The following is a 17292-nucleotide window of genomic DNA, read 5'->3' on the forward strand; positions in this document are numbered from 1 at the left end:
TTCTGCCCCTGAACAAGGCAGATAACCCACTGTTCCTAAGCCGTCTTTGGAAATAAGAATTTGTTCTTAACTAACTTGCCTTATTAAATAAACACAAAAGTTACAGAAACTCCTCACGTGACAGGAAATATAACTTGAGTGTGACGTAGACAACCGGAAGCCAATGGAAAACCAATTGATCTGGACCAGGCTGTTGATTGGCTGGTTCAAATGGCGAGAAACTTTAAACGGTTACGCCAACCCTCATTTGTTATTTTGCGCTCGCGACTTTGCAGTTCAGCTGACTGCTAACTCGATTTCCATTACGCGTTGGTTGTGTTTAAGAGGTACGTTATAATATTTTGTATTTGAATGGACATCTCTTTTGTATCTAATTTACCCAGGGAATTTTGATCAACAGTAAACTTACAATAGCTAGCTAACGTTACCTGGTCGACTAATGCTAACTAACATTACTTTTCATAGTTAACTTCAATACACAATTTCTGGTGTTAATTTGGATTTTACATAGCTCTCGCGTGTTTACTGTAATAACGTATTTTGTCGCTACGCAGTTAAATGTGTTCGTGAATGAATAACCTAAGCTAACTAACTGTGATAGCCCCATTTGAACAACTCACAACATGCATCTAATCTGCTTGTTTAGGCGGAGACAATCGGTGCGGTGATGGATGCTGAGATGGCGCAGAGTGAATCGGCTAGTCACTACGAATTCGATGCACCATCACATGTCATTGATTTCCAAGCATTGGATACGGAGGACAACGCAGATATTTGGTTTGGTAAGATGGTTAGCAACCTGTGCTTGTGAACAATATTTTGAATGTCATTCAGTTCTACCTGGGCCTCGTAGAATTCAATGAAATTAAAAATGTGAGGGCACAAGTGATCGCTTGGCTCAGGAACGTTTCTTCTAACGACTTCAAGTCAAAGTTGAATAAAATTATATTTGCACTTTACCTGTTGTGTGTTTGGTCCTTTTTCAGGTAGGAATGAGACAATGAGCACAATATTAAAATGCATACAGGAGACTCACTCATGGGTGTAGAGCTCCTGCACATGCTTCAGGTGATCGCAGTCTTAATGACCTACCAGGCTTTGAAACGTTTATGTAATTACACTTTCTGGTGGACATATAGTCTCACAATCCTACCTGCAGAAGGACCAACTGCAAGGACTTCAGTCAATTTTATCCAATATACTGGCTTGTAGAGGTCTTGAGAGAGAACTTTAGTTGACTGAATTCAATTCAACTTCAGGTCTCCAGGCTAGTAAGAATGGTGCTTCCTGGGATGAATGCATGTATTTCAATGTTTGTCAGCATGCTCCAATGGGGGCCTGACTACATGCTTTTGAAGTGGCAAACTTGCCAAATTCTTGAATATCCACAATGAATTCCTGAATCATTTTATGCTCTGCAGACCAATGTGCTGGCCAGGATGAGAGACTGTTTGGCCATCTTGCCACCCCAAACAGAAACAACATACCATTTGGTGCGACCCCCAAAGCGCACTTGCCCAGGGCGATTGTCTCTCCCAGAGTGAAAGAGAACTCAGACTCGGGTTGGTACTTTAGACCGTTGTGAACTATCTAGGCCAGATACATTCACAAGTTGACTGACTATTGTGTAATGTGCCAATTACTCATGTTTCCACAATAGAAGCCCCAAGCACGTACTCCAACATTGTCACATCCTGGGGAAATAGGCCAGCACCGGTAGCTGCCCCACCAAAGAAGGGACCGCCTGCCCGAACAAGCAGGTATTTTGTTTCTAGACCACTTAGCTAACATCTTGTTTGAGAGTTCTGTGAGGCTCCACAGAGTTTTCACAAACCCATAGATCATTTATTGTAGCTTTCGTCCTGCTATATTTATGGGTGTTCAGAATATTTTGTTTATTGCAAAAGTTAAAAGGAAAGATCACAAGTATAATGTTTACTCTAATGTATTGTCTCTGTTCCAAAACAAGCTTCTGCCTGTATAGCTGTAGACCAGTCCAGGAATAAAGTACAGTTCTAGTTGTCTTTGACCGACAGTGAGGGGGGGAAGTATTTGATCCCCTGCTGATTTTGTACATTTGCCCACTGATAACTTTAATGGTAAGTTTATTTGAACAGTGAGAAAGAATAACAAAAGAATCCCAGGAAACACATGTCAAATGTTAGATGGTTTTGCATTTTAATGAGGGAAATATTTGACCCCTCTGCAAAACATGACTGAGTATTTGGTGGCAAAATCCTTGTTGGAAATCAGAGGTTTCTTGTAGTTGGCCACCAGGTTTTCACACATCTCAGGAGGTATTTTGTCCCACTCCTCTTTGCAGATCTTCTAAGTCATTGAGGTTGAGGCTGAAGTTTGGCAACTTGAACCTTCAGCTCCCTCCAGATTTTCTATGGCATTATGGTCTGGAGACTGGCTAGGCCACTCCAGGACCTTAATGTGCTTCTTCTTGAGCCACTCCTTTGTTGCCTTGGCTGTGTTTTGGGTCATTGTCATGCTGGAATACCCATCCACGACCCATTTTCAATGCCCTTGCTAAGGGAATGAGGTTCTCACCCAAGATTTGACGGTACATGGCCCCGTCCATCGTCCCTTTGATGCGGTGAAATTGTCCTGTCCCCTTAGCAGAAAAACATCCCCAAAGCAGAATGTTTCAATCTCCATATTTGACAGTGGGGATGGTGTTCTTGGGGCCAAAGGCATCATTCCGACTCCTCCAAACACGGCGAGTTGAGTTGATGCCAAAGAGCTCCATTTTGGTCTCATTTGACGGCAACACTTTCACCCAGTTGTCCTCTGAATCATTCAATGTTCATTGGCAAACTTCAGATGGGAATGTATATGTGCTTTCTTGAGCAAGGGGACCTTGCGGGGGCTGCAGGATTTCAGTCCTTCACAGCGTAGTGTGTTACCAATTGTTTTCTTGGTGACTATGGTCCCAGCTGCCTTGAGATCATTGACACGATCCTCCCGTGTAGTTCTGGGCTGATTCCTCACCGTTCTCATGATCATTGCAACTCCATGAGGTGAGATCTTGCATGGAGCCCCAGGCTGAGGGAGATTGACAGTTTTGTATTCACAAATGGAAGAAACAATCTCACCAGCTGTCACCACCAAACTGCTTAGCGATGGTCTTGTAGTCCATTTCAGCCATGTGTAGGTCTACAATCTTGTCCCTGACATCCTTGGAGAGCTCTTTGGTTTTGGTCAGGTTGGAGAGTTTAGAATCTGCTTGATTGCTTCTGTGGACAGGTGTCCTTTATGCAGGTAACAAACTGAGATTAGGAGCACTCCCTTTAAGAGTGTGCTCCTAATCTCAGTTCGTTACCTGTATAAAAGACACCTGGGAGACAGAAATCTTTCTGATTGAGAGGGGGTCAAATACTTATTTCCCTCATTAAAATGCAAATCAATTTATAACATTTTTGACAGGTGTTTTTCTGGGTTTTTGTTCTCTCACTGTTCAAATAAACCTACCATTAAAATTAGACTGATTTCTTTGTCCGTGGGCAGACATACAAAATCAGCAGGGGATCAAATACTTTTTCCCTCACTGTAACTAGTCAGCATTAGACCAACTGTATGCTTCCAAGTGGCAATCCTGTGTCTTCACTGAAGGGTGTTAAAACGCAAAGATGCAGCCAGCAATGAGGAAGGACCGCACACTGCCCCTGAGGCCACACCACCTGTTAAGAAGCTGAAAAGGTCTGTAAACATTTGCACTATCCTGCCACCTGTCTATTGTTATCATGAGCAACTTTGTGCCTAGGATTATTACATCCAGCCCTGGATGTAATCATGGTAGTCATCAGTCTAACTGTTTACAGCTCAAACCCAACTGCTGTAAGAACCTTTCGCCCACGTCGAAGGTAAACAACTGGAGGGTCCCCCCCCCCCCTTTCCACCATGGTGAAAATGTTTAGGGGGTCTATTTCGGCATGGTCGAAACTCTTCATTTTTGGGATTGGAATTATAAACAAACATTGGCTGTTGGTCAATAATGACTGTGCCAATGTATTGCTTTTTCACACGTAGATAGAGTTTTGTCCCCTTTGCATGGAATACACTTTTAGTGTAAGGACTGTTTAATTAACCTTGACCAATTGTCTTGTGGAGAAAAGTAACCCGACTGTCTTGGTTTGTCCGTTTCCCAGGAGCTTATTACTAACCCCCAGACGCAGTGGTGGGGTCCGTTCTAGTGTGCGACTCAACCCCAGAGCAGCCAACCAGGCCCGGCCCGCTGCAGCTGCCGCGAACACCACACAGTAAGGCATTCTATCTCTAATGGATTCAGCAATTAGCCAAGGAGGCACCATGACCTGACATTGGTGCCGACAAGCCTGTCAGTCCTTTCGTCCATGGCTACGTTAAGGAATTTGAGTTTACATTTCCCTGGGCACATCCAACAGTGTTATAGCCCTAGCATTAACACCTTATGCAACTAACCAAGTGTTTGCACATATGGCTAGGACAAAAGCCTCCACAACCAGTAATTCTCTAGGACCAGGATTGTAGAATACTGCCTTTGAAGGTTAATATCCCTAGATTGTGTGTTCCCCCAGGCATAAGAGCTCTGAGCAGCAGGAGATGGTGACCATCAAGACTCTTCAGAAGGAGGTGGCTGACAAGCGGAAGAGGAACATGGCCAGCTACAGGGCAGCCTTGGCAGGCAGTAATTAACCCTTTCTTACTACGAGTGAAGCGTTGCAAGTCTTCCTGACTTGACCTCTCTGGGATAGGTGGGATGCTTGCGTCCCACTTGGCCAGTAGCCAGTGACAATGCAAAGCGCCAAATAAGACTATAAAAATATAACTTTCATTAAATCACACTTGTAAGACACCAAATTAAAGCTACACTTGTTGTGAATCCAGCCAACATGTCAGATTTCAAAGGCTTTTCAGCGAAAGCATGAGGTGCCATCAGATAATAGCATAACAGTAAACAAAGAGTAGCCTATTTCAACCCTGCAGGTGCGACACCACATGAATAAAATATAAATCATGCCTTGCCTTTGACGAGCTTCTTTTGTTGGCATTCCAATGTGTCTCATAAACACCACAAATGGTCCTTTTGTTCGATTAATTCCGTCGCAATATATCCAAAATGTCCATTTATTTGGAAGGTTTGATCCAGAAAAACACCGCTTCCAATTTGCGCAATGTCACTACTAAACATCTCAAAAGTTACCTGTAAACTTTGCCAAAACATTTCAAACTACTTTTGATAGGAACTGCAAACACCCTTAAATCTGGTTTCCCAATAAACTCATTGAATAGACAGTGACTTAAAAAAAAATTAATCTGAATGGGTTGTCCTCTGGGTTTTGCCTGCAACATAAGTTCTGTTATACTCAGACATGATTCAAACAGTTTTAGAAACTTCCGGGTGTTTTCTATCCAAATCTACTAATAATATGCATATCTTTATATTCTGGGGATGAGTAGCATGAAGTTGAATTTGGGCACGCTATTTATTCAAAAGTGGAAATGCTATCCCGAAGTTGTTATTAAGAGGGATTTCATCTTGTCAATCAGGTCAGCTCCCTAAGAAGCTGGCTCTGGCCACCACCGTACCCAAAGAGTTCAACTTCAGCACAGATGGACGCGTCAAGGCAGGCACTGCATCAACCCACCGGGAGGTGGACTTCACTGCTCAGCTCCGCAAGCACCCGTCCTCCCCCGTAAGTAGCTAGCCTTCTGTTTGGCCACATCGCTGTTAAAAGGATGATTCACACAAACAAACAATTTTCCACTTACCTAGGTTGTTGATTTACCAGACATATTTTGGATTATTTGTTTATTTTAATTCATCTCCTGAATTTTCCTTCTCAGACCAAGGTGCCAAAGGGTGCCACTATTCCCAAGCCCTTCAACCTGTCCACTGGCAGCAAGAAGGTGGAGGACCCTGTCCCCTTCATGCCCATGGCCCAACAGATCGAGCTGTTCCAGAAACGGACTCCGTCCCGCTACCACCTTCGTAGTCGACAGAGCCAAGAGAGGGGTGCGTATGGTAGCTTTGGCATTGTTGTACATGACAGATGAGTGGCTTTCACATAGCATGGCTGGGATTCATGAAAAAGTTTGACGTTGGGGAGGGGGGTGTCAACAAATTACAATCTATCATCTCCTTCAGGCCCGTCGCCTGTGAAGAGTGAGCAGCTTAAGATCACCCACCCTCACACCCCTCAGCTGATGACCCGACAGAGGAGCCGTCCCACGGCGGTCAAGAGCAGAGCTGAACTGGAGGCTGAGGAGCTCCAGAAACTCCAACAGTGAATCCACACTTATGGCTTCTTCACACTCTATCCTTCTACCCTCAGCATAGTAGTTATTAGACTGTTGGGTTACTTTTACCTGTGTGTACTCCCAATGAGACTTGAACAAAGCCAAAATGTTTACTGGTGCTCCAGCTCATCCATAGTCCAACAACCTTCAGCTTGAGGCCTGTTCAGAAGGACAGAACTTTCAGATAGTAATACATTGTGTAGAACCAATATGATTGTTCGACTAGTGAGTTGTCTCTACTTATTCTATTGCTATTTACAATGTTCAGAACACTGTCATTTAATAAATTAATCCACCCCTGTCCTGTATATTCCAGGTTTAAGTTCAAGGCCCTGGGGCTGAACAGGAAGATCCTGGAGGGGGCACTGAACCCCAAGAAGCCTACTGTGAAGGAGTCCACGCACCCAGAGGTATTCCATATGCACATGGACAAGAGACTTGCGGAGCGGCAAGCCAGCAAGAAGCCAGATGAGCCTGAGGAGCAGCACACCTTCCACTCCCGCCCGCTGCCTGTCAGGATCCTAGAGGAGGTGGTGGTGAGTGCTACACGACCAACATGTTTTTACCTGATTGTCATGACTTTTTACACTGGATTGATTGTACAGTTTGTTTCATGTCTGCTCTTTAAGCAAAGGAGAACTGAAGGGCACCCAGGCTAGTAGTATGAGGCGTTCCATACTATCTATTTAAAGCGTTCTAGCACTGGTGTAACACTGACTGTATATAAGATATGATGGCTCCGTTTATTAATGGTTTACCCACACCTTTTGGTTCGCAGGGTGTCCCGGAAAAGAAGGTGCAGTGTCCCACTGTTCCAGAGTCTCCTGCATGGGCCCTGAAGAGGAAGTGCATGGACAGAAAAGTGGAGGAGGTGAAACCCCCAGCCCCACTTAAGGCCCATGCTGTGCCCCACTTTGGCCTGCCCTTTCTGCCTAAGCTCCAGGACAAGACCCAGGTGGAGGTGTGCCCCTTCTCCTTTGAAGAGCGGGAGCGCGAGAGGCGGGTGCTGAAAGAGAAGAGGCTGGAGGAGCTGAGGCACGAAGAGGTAGCCCCATTAACTGCCTTAAAATTGTTCAGATTTCTCCTCGCGTATCATTTGCCTTACATTCTATCAATATGGGTAGACCTGATGAATGATGCCACTAATGGCATTAGATGCAGTTGCCTGTCATTAGATGGCGGTGAGGTTTTTATTTTTGAACTCTTCTCAATCATTTGTTTGGGATAAAGAATCTTAGCCTTTTGCTGCAAGTTGTAGAGCTAGGAAATGTTGTCCTAACTAGGTGTTGGTCTGACAATATAGCCTAAATGGTTGTCTGTTAATTATTTAATGTTCTTAACCCCTCAGGTGCCAACGTTCAAGGCCCAGCCACTGCCAGACTTCCATGCAGTGGTCCTGCCAGAGAAAAAGGTGGCTGAGCCCACCAAGCCTGAGCCCTTCAAGCTGCTCCTCGACGAGCGGGGAGCTGCAAAGAATGACCGCTGGGAGCAGATGGTAAGACAAACCATTTATTGAATTCATGACCTTCTGTTTGAAATGTCATGCTGTTGCTTTCATACTTTGACCGTATACAGTACAAGGAATAACTAATTGTTTGATTCTGGCACCAGAGTATGGCAGTTTTCATGCATATTTACAACAAATAGTAAAATCCTATTCCCTGCCCCCCCATACCGTATTTCCTCTGTTTTGTTCTCAGATGAAGGAGGAACAGAAGCACCAGGCAGAGGCAGCCACCTTCAAAGCTCGACCAAACACGGCAATTCACAAAGAGCCGTTCATGCCCAAGAAAGAGAACCGCTCAGTCCTGGGTACGTATGACCACAACTGCCTTGCGCACCTCTGCTTTCTGCACTATGGTGGCCCCTCAAATGTTTCCACCATTTTTTTTATTTAAGGGATTCCAACCATTTGTCACCCTGAGCAGTTCTGTTAGATCATTACCATGTATCAGTTGAACTGGAGCATATTTCTTCCACCACTACGAATAACTGTCTTGTTTTTCTTAAGTCTCTAATTGCTGGATCAGGGTTGCCTACTCCCTTACATGGGCTTTGTTTGGGAAACACTGAGCTTGGCTTCTGCACCCCTAACACTTTTCTTTTTGCTTCCCACCTTTTCCTTTCCAATTTCTCCCACCTTTGAGAACACCTCACCACCCAAACCCTTTTCACCCCCACCCTCTTTCTATTCCACCCCCTTTTCCTTGGCACTCTTTTAGAAGACATTAATAATTCCGTAGTTCCAGAGGTCTTCCAGCTATCTACAGAGCGCCGTGCCAAGGAGCGGCTGGAGTTTGAGCGGGCGGTGAGCGAAAAGGAGGCGATGAGGGCTCGCGTGGAGGAGGCGCAGCGGATGGAGCTGGAGGAGTGCGAGAAGGAGAAAATGGCCAGGCTACGCCAAGAGCAGGTAACTATGAAAACCTAACCCCCCCCAAAAAAAAAAAAAAAAAAAAAGTTTTATGCACTTACAATAACTTTTATTTTACACTTTTTTTTATTTTACACTTTACACAATTTTAACTACGCAAGTCAAGTAAAAACATTCTTATTTTCAATGATGGCCTAGGAAGAGTGGGTTAACTGCCTGTTCAGGGGCAGGACAACAGATTTTTACCTTGTCAGCTCGGGGATTTGATCTTGTAACCTTCCGGTTACTAGTCCAACATTACAGTAAAATTGCTAATCGGAATCCAAACTAGAATGAAAAAATTGTTGCAGCGTGTTAACACTTGGTGTCCATAGACCATTTATAAACCAGAGCTATTGAAATGAATCATTTTCTCTACCTGGGGTGCTGGCTTTTGTTCCAGCATACACTCCTGGGTATTATTCCTTGGGCACAAGCTAGGGTATAATCTAGGAGGGACTACCTGAACCTCTTCATGAAACAGTTGTCTGTTACTAAATGTTTACCCTAATTGATATGTCTCTGGTGTCCACTCCAGCACCAACACACCTGATACAACTAATTAATTGCCCTTTCGGCCCTTTTGTTAGTTGAATTAGGTGTTAATGTTTGACTTGTTGGAACAGAAGCCCTGCTTGGACCTTGATGGTGTGTGGGTGTTTGAACTGAGTCTTAATGTCCCCTCTGTCCCTCAGGTCCACAAAGCCCAGCCCATCAGACGCTACAAACTACTGGAGCTGAAGAAGAGCGATGTCACACTCACTGTGCCCCAGTCCCCCAACTTTTCTGACCGTTTCCGCATGTAATGGCTGCGGGAAAGATTGTGTGTATATATCTCTGTGCTCAGTTTCGTTAGTCTGCCTTTCTAATTAGTTTGTAGCTGTACATTAACTACGGTTGTGGATTTGTCCACTAGTGTTATACCTTGAATCGTAGAAAGGGTTTGAATCAATTTTTCTCAACCTGTTGTCTATACTTTCATCCTTGATTCAGAAAAGTACATTTGACACGTTTTCAGTTGCAGGTGGTTTTTAACAAAAAATAATAATCCCAAGAGCTGGTGAAATCCTACGGTTTGCCCTTAGTGAAGTTCCCTTGCCATTTTAGCTACCAGACATGCAGTTCCTAACCTCAGATGGAACGACACATTTCCATGTGACGTGGCCACGTAGTTCTACACAAGGCATTTCTCACGTCATGTAAAATACATGCCTTGTAATCTTTCTGAATATTCGCTTGCATTTGGAGAACTGCCTGCAACTGAACATAAAATGCTTTTGTGAACGAGTTTTGAAAATTTTCTTCTGACCCCTTTCTACTAGGCAAAGTAACGCTATTATGGGACAATTCAAACGTGTTATTGTATAGCGAAGGATTAGTAATAGTATTCCCATCTTAATTGTACGTGGCCTGAACTTGTTTGTTCTGATTTACTGTCCAATTTCAATTATGTATAATAAAGTTTTTACTTTTAATGTAGTAAAGATTTGGTTCATACACCAGAATTGACATCCTTACACTCTTTTGAAGTAATATCTGCATACTAAACCAGATTTTAAAAAGCAACAATGTCATAGATTTTTTTTTTAATGAGTTACAGTTATGAGCAAATTAGTCAAATGAGATGTATTCAAGGTCCTAATCTATGACTTTCACATGACTGGGAATACAGATATGCATCTGGTCAAAGATATACAGTGCATTAAAAGAAATGGGCCTCGATCTTGTCACGGTATTTTTGTTCGTTGACTGTGCCATCACTAATGCGATTGTGTCCGTAACTTATGCCTGCCCATACCATAACCCCACCTCCACCATGGGATGGCATCAGCAAACCGCTCGCCCACATGACGCCATAGACGTGCTCTGCGGTTGAGGCCGGTTGGACATACAGCCAACTTAATGACCGACTTGTGGTAGAAATTATAATTAAATTGGCAGCGGGTCTAGTGGCCATTCCTGCAGTCAGTATGCCAATTGCATTCTTATGAGAGGTCTGGAATTGTATTGTGGCAACTGCAGACATGTCATAAACAGATACTGCTAGTAAAGGGATAGAAGCATCTAAAAGGGTGAGTTACCGAGTGGCTAGGACAGACAAGCTCCATAGTATTGTGGAGGACTTAATTCTTCCTGCTGCTGGGACAATATGGCTGGGGGGGATGCCCAAAAAACTAGACTGTTTTCATGACACTTCAGTGACATGGCAGGAAATGTTTTGAAACAATTACTGCTTCGCGTACAAGCCAGTGAATTATAAGCGTTACAGCTGGATGAGTCGACGGACGTGGCCGGCCGGGCACAGCTCCTGGTATATGTCCGTTTATGGGGTGTCAATTAACCCTTGTATAGTCTAAACATTCTGTATACTCTCCTTGTCCTAAGGGTCAAAAATGACCTTTCACTAAACCCCTCAAATAAAGCGGATTAATTGAATTTTAAACCCCAAATCTAATTTGTATGAAGAAACCTGTTCATCAAACTTTGAATATCTGAGTTTAATCAGTGGACACCACTCGTTTATTACAACACACCTGTCATTGTATTCTTTAAAGTAGAGGATTATTATTATTGCTAAAGGTACTGCATAGGTGTAAACATTTTTTTGCAAGAGATAGCACTTGTATAGCCGAAGAAAGTAGCAGTCGTTTTGAAAGCATTTTATTGAAGGGAAACAGGTCTTGAACTTTGTTGCCAACATAGTGATATATACTGTACAATGAGGAATTAAACTACAAAATACTAGTCTTCCATTATTTTAACCATTGCCCCCACCCACAAGCTGTATAAATGAGAATAAGATACAAAACAAAAACGTGAAGAACATAAATCAATCAACTCTAATTAGCACATGTAGGACAGTATGTAAGTATGCGTGCATGGACTTTGCAGATGTATTTCTGCAGCACATAGTATTTGTTTTACAGTCCTTTGGGGGGCAGAATTGGCATCTCCTCTTGCCTGCCCCAGCTGCAGCCTCAGGTGGACCAGCACAAGATTCAACCTCCTGAACAGCTTTCACAAGCGCTGCAGAGTCTGCTGTGCGAGGGAGGCGCTCCCTTCTTTGAATGTGTGGGGTTACCAGTGCCGTGCCCAGCTGCTTCAGGAACACCCTCTTGTTCCTCTTATCAGGCATCCAGGTAGGGTTGGTCTTGTTTCATATCACAAAGGCATTGTATGAGGACACATCAATGACGTTATTGAAGATGACCAGGGGCCAGCGGGCAGTCATCCTCCTGCAGCTGTAAGTTCCAATCACCTTGTCCAGGTTGTCCACACCTCCTCTGTTGTGGTTGTAGTCCAGGATGATGGCTGGCTTCCTGTACTCACGATCACTGATCACAGCCGTTTGTGCAGTGTGCTAAGGAAGACCACATTCTTGTTCCTCTTTGGGAGGTAAGAAACTAGATTGGTGGGGGTGAAGGCAAACTTTGATGAGAAGGTCTCTTGTGCCCCCTCAGTCCATCTGTCACATCAAGCACGACCTGCATCCCCTGGGTCTTCTCTGGGCCTCCACTGGTCGGCTTCCCTGTGTAGACATGCATCTTCCAAGTGTACCTGGATTGCGCGTCACAGGCCACCCATATCTTGATGCCATTCTTTGCTGGCTTGCTGGGCATATACCGCTGGAAAGGACAGTGACCTTTTGACAAAAGAGATTACTATCAGTTATTAGTATCAGTGTCACAGAAAACAATCACATAAAACAATAATATTACAGCAATACATAATACAATGAACAATGACAATCACTTACACTACAGATATAAAAATGTACCTCTGAATGAAACCAGTTGCTCATCCACTGTTACTTCAGGCCCAGGGTTGTAGAGGTATGGCAGACGCTCCACCCACTTCTCCCAGATCTCTCTTATAGCTGCCAGTTTATCTCACACGTCTTGCAGGTCTTGTCTCACAGTTATCAAATCGTAGCATTCTTGAGAAAGTGTGAAAGACTTTCAGTGGAATCGTGGCACAGAAAATCGCCCTTCCACTCGGCATCCCAGAGACTACATGTAGCCTTGCCTTGGGACCTATACAAACCCGCTAAGATTAGCAGCCCTATGTAGGCATGCAGGTCAATCTCATCCATCCTTTTCCAGTTGTCTCTATATTTACAGAAACCCTCCATATCTGTCATCTCCAGGATGATTTTTTTTGATGGCTAGTGTGATGAACGTGTAGAATGTTGAGGCGATGTCCTGGGCATGGGCAACTGCATGTCTTGTGGGCCCTGGGGTCATCCTTATGACATTTTGTGCTGCCATCCTGCCCTGGTTGTCATATGGTGACAAGGAAATTTTGTTTTATTTTGTCTGTGAACTTGGGTCATGTGTGGGGTCATGGAGGGGAGGTGCTGCACATGCACAAGAAAGTTTTAGTTTTGTCTGAGTTCAATCAGTAGCACACATAATCTAAATTTCTCATTGTGCGTGTGTGTTTTTGTGGTGTGTAAATTATTGCCGGGTCAACTGCCGGGTCAAAAATGACCCAAAGACGATCTTTGTACTAGAGGTCGACCGATTATGATTTTTCAATGCTGATACCAATACCAATTATTGGAGGATCAAAAATGCCGGTACCGATTAATCGACCTGTTTAAAAATATATATATTTATTTTTAATAATGACAATTGCAACAATACTGAATGAACACTTATTTTAACTTAATATAATACATCAATAAAATCAATTTAGCCTCAAGTAAATAATGAAACATGTTCAATTTGGTTTAAATAATGTAAAAACAAAGTGTTGGAGAAGAAAGTAAAAGTGCAATATGTTCCATGTAAAATATGTGCCATGTAAGAAAGCTAACGTTTCAGTTCCTTGCTCAGAACATGAGAACATATGAAAGCTGGTGGTTCCTTTTAACATGAGTCTTCAATATTCCCAGGTAAGAAGTTTTAGGTTGTAGTTATTATAGGAATTATAGGACTATTTCCCTCTATACCATTTGTATTTCATTAACCTTTGACTATTGGATGTTCTTATCGGCACTTTAGTATTGCCAGTGTAACAGTATAGCTTCCGTCCCTCTCCTCGCTCCTCCCTGGGCTCGAAGCAGCGTTACCCATGCAGAGCAAGGGGAACAACCACAAGCTCAGAGAGAGTGACGTGTGAAACCTATTAGCGCGCGCTAACTCGCCAGCCATTTCACTTCGGTTACACCAGCCTCATTTCGGGAGTTGATAGGCTTGAAGTCATAAACAGCGCAATGCTTGACGCACAACGAAGAGCTGCTGGCAAAACGCACGAAAGTGCTGTTTGAATGAATGTTTACGTGCCTGCTTCTGCTTACCACCGCTCAGTCAAATACTGTTAGGGCGAGTTGTGTAAATTCAAATCTGGTATCAGGATAAATATAACAATTAGTCACCGATTTTATACTATGTATTTTTTATTAGCTAAGTAATAAATGGCAAATGCAACTTTCGTATATACGGGCTCACTGTAATACCACGCAGGGCAGAACAGGGAACTGACAAGACGTATGTAAAACAGTATTCTTTATACTGTGATAGACAGTTCCAACCCGTCTGTTGGTCTATCACAGTAGAGACTGGGCGTGGTTTAAACTTGTCCAGCCTATTGCAGGCGCTCAGGCGGGTCCCCGCCTCTTGGCGCTTCTGTTGATAGATGTAACTTGCTTGTGAAGAACATCCAGGTTCTCATGCTCCATACCGTTATCTCGCACCTGGCTCTTGTTATCTAACAAAAGACCGCTTCTTCTCGCAACACCCCGCTCTGAATGTACCCCCTCCCAACTAATTTGAACAGTTCCTGTCTTCATGCTTCTCTGTATTTTTCCACCATGAGAAAGTCCCATGGCCCTGATACTTTTTACAATGTTTCAAGTCAGCTATGTTGCATAACACATCCACACAAGCCAACAGCAGATAATATTCAATCATATATATGGTAATGGCTATAATGTAAAATACAGGATCCAACAATACTTGAATGCTCAGTCAGATTATATGCAACGTTGGACACGCTAGATAATATCTAGTAATATCAACCATGTGTAGTTAACTAGTGATTATGATTGATTGTTTTTTATAAGATAAGTTTAATGCTAGCAAACAATTTACATTGGTTTACTGCATTCGCATAACATGCAGTCAGTCTCCTTGTGCAGTGCAACGAGAGAGAGGCAGGTCGTTATTGCGTTGGACTAGTTAACTGTAAGGTTGCAAGATTGGATCAGTTAACAGTTAACAGTTAACCCACCGTTCCGAGGCCGTCATTGAAAATAAGAATGTGTTCTTAACTGACTTGCCTAGTTAAATAAAGGTATAAAAACAAAATAAAAAAACAACAACAAAAAATTGACAAATCGGTGACCACAAATACAGATTTACGATTGTTATGAAAACTTAAAATCAGCCCTAAATAATCGGCCATTCTGATTAATCAGTCGACCTCTACTTTGTACCGTGGTGGTGCACAGCTTTCATGGAAATATGAACAAAGGCAATGTTTCACTTTTTCTAATGTTGGGGTCACTCTAGGAAAAGTAATCAAATATTAACTTGAAAAATATAATTTAGTTTTTTTTTCTACTGTTAAACTTAGTGGTGGATCATTTTTTACCCTTAAGACAACACAAGGGTTAAGGAAGACTTAACAGGACAACCTGAGAGGAAATGTTTAAATTACAGGACAGCTTTGTGACATCAAATGGGCTTTGGTGGTCAAGATCTGTTGGTATCTGCACTGATAGCACAAAAGCCATGAGAGGGAAATATAGTGGAGTGGTAACGCGCGTGAAAGCAGTTGCTCCCGACACCACTTGGGTACACTGCAGCATCCACCAAGAGGCTCTTGCTGCCAAGGGAATGCCTGACAGCTTGAAAGACGTTTTGGACACAACAGTGAAAATGGTTAGCTTTGTTAAAGGAAGGCCCCTGAACACTCGTGTATTTTCTGCATTATGCAATGATATGGGCAGCGACCATGTAACACTTTTACAACGTACAGATGTGCACTGGCTATCAAGGGGCAAAGTATTGACACGTTTTTAAAGAATTGAGAGACGAGCTTAAAGTTTTCTTTACAGACCATAATTTTCGCTTGCACGATGACAAGTTTCTCACACCACTGGCCTAACTGGGTGATGTTTTTACTTGCCTGAATGATCTGAATCTTGGATTACAGGGACTCTCCGCAACTATATTCAATGTATGGGACAAAATTGAGGCTATGATTAAGAAGTTGGAGATCTTTTCTGTCTGTATTAACAAGGACAACATACAGGTATTTTCATCGTTGCATGTTTAAATTAACTTAGCTCACGGACAATGTCAATGTGATATAGCGAAGCACCTGAGTGAGCTGGGTGCTCAATTACGCAGGTACTTTCCCAAAACGGACAACACAAACAACTGGATTCATTATCCCTTTCATGCCCTGCCTCCAGTCCACTGACTGATATCTGAACAAGAGAGCCTCTGTCATGTCTTGTTATGTCTGTTCCTGTCCTTTCTCTTCATTCTCTCTCTCTGCTGGTCTTTTTAGGTTACCTTCTCTGTCTCTCATCCCTCAGCTGTTCTACATTTCTCCTAACTAGCTCATTCTCTCTTTCCCCACCTGTTCTCTCTTCCCCCTCTGATTAGGTCTCTATTTCTTTCTCTGTTCCTGCTACTTTCAGTGTCTGATTCTTGTTTGTGTTTTTTGATGCCAGAAGCAAGCTGTCGTCTCGTTTGCTTCCACCTTGTCCTGTCCTGTCGGAGTCTGCATGGCAGGTGCAACCTGCATTATACTACGTTCTTTTGTTCCATTGACTACGTTGGAAGAGGATTTATGCCATTCCTGTTTTTTATTAAAGAACTCTGTTTTCTGTTAAAACCGCGTTTGGGTCTTCACTCAAGTTCATAACAGAAGAATCAGACCAAGAATGGACCCAGCGGCTCCGGACCCTTTTCACTCCGCCGTCGAGATCCAGGGAGCGATGCTAGGCAGACACGAGGAGGAATTGTCTGCTGCTCAACATGCCGTTGAGACCCTGGCCGTCCAAGTCTCCGACCTCACAAGACGGGTTCACCAACTCCACCTCGATCCACCGCCCACTTCCAGGGTTTCCGAGTCTCCGGAGCCCAGGATCAACAACCCGCCGTGTTACTCTGGGGAGCCCACTGAGTGCCGCTCATTCCTCACTCAGTGTGATGTGGTGTTCTCTCTCCAGCCCAACACTTACTCCAGGAGCGCAGCCCGCATCGCCTACGTCATTTCTCTCCTTACCGGACGGGCGCGTGAGTGGGGCACGGCAGTCTGGGAGGCGAGGGCTGAGTGTATTAACCAGTATCAGGACTTTAAGGAGGAGATGATACGGGTTTTTGACCGTTCTGTTTTTGGCGAGGAGGCTTCCAGGGCCCTGTCTTCCCTATGTCAGGGGAATAGATCCATAACGGATTATTCTATTGAGTTTCGCACTCTCGCTGCCTCTAGTGACTGGAACGAGCCGGCTTTGCTCGCTCGTTTTCTGGAGGGTCTCCACGTCGAGGTTAAGGATGAGATCCTCTCCCGGGAGGTTCCTTCCAGTCTGGACTCCTTAATAGCTCTCGCTATTCGCATAGAGCGACGGTTTGATCTTC

The 17292-nt window shown here is 43.7% G+C and overlaps 1 protein-coding gene across 2 annotated transcripts; it reads left to right on the top strand.

Moving 5' to 3' along the window:
- The first annotated feature begins 220 nt into the window (after nucleotides 1–220).
- Nucleotides 221–10170, top strand: LOC135528104 (targeting protein for Xklp2-like). Of its 2 annotated transcripts, none has more exons than XM_064956914.1 (16): nucleotides 221–326; nucleotides 647–782; nucleotides 1422–1562; nucleotides 1661–1760; nucleotides 3619–3705; nucleotides 4155–4265; nucleotides 4563–4672; nucleotides 5536–5681; nucleotides 5833–6001; nucleotides 6134–6272; nucleotides 6602–6821; nucleotides 7064–7330; nucleotides 7634–7780; nucleotides 7986–8097; nucleotides 8508–8695; nucleotides 9391–10170. In XM_064956914.1, exons 2-16 carry the CDS (start codon nucleotides 668–670, stop codon nucleotides 9499–9501), a joined length of 2163 nt encoding a protein of 720 aa, XP_064812986.1. In that variant the 5' UTR covers nucleotides 221–326; nucleotides 647–667; the 3' UTR covers nucleotides 9502–10170. The 2 variants fall into 2 exon arrangements, with proteins under 2 accessions (XP_064812986.1, XP_064812987.1); XM_064956915.1 differs by having other exon boundaries at nucleotides 8529–8695.
- Nucleotides 10171–17292: the final 7122 nt, after the last annotated feature.

This window comes from Oncorhynchus masou, chromosome 33, assembly GCF_036934945.1.
Source record: "Oncorhynchus masou masou isolate Uvic2021 chromosome 33, UVic_Omas_1.1, whole genome shotgun sequence".
NCBI lineage: Eukaryota > Metazoa > Chordata > Actinopteri > Salmoniformes > Salmonidae > Oncorhynchus > Oncorhynchus masou.

What these genes read in the sequence shown, in the direction of transcription:
- LOC135528104 (XM_064956914.1), top strand. Translation starts at nt 668, where the DNA reads ATGGATGCTGAGATGGCGCAGAGTGAATCGGCTAGTCACTACGAATTC. An exon ending in GAAAGAGAACTCAGACTCGG is followed by an intron (nt 1,563 to 1,660) that starts GTTGGTACTTTA and finishes TTTCCACAATAG; the next exon opens with AAGCCCCAAGCACGTACTCC. An exon ending in CCAGGCTACGCCAAGAGCAG is followed by an intron (nt 8,696 to 9,390) that starts GTAACTATGAAA and finishes TCTGTCCCTCAG; the next exon opens with GTCCACAAAGCCCAGCCCAT.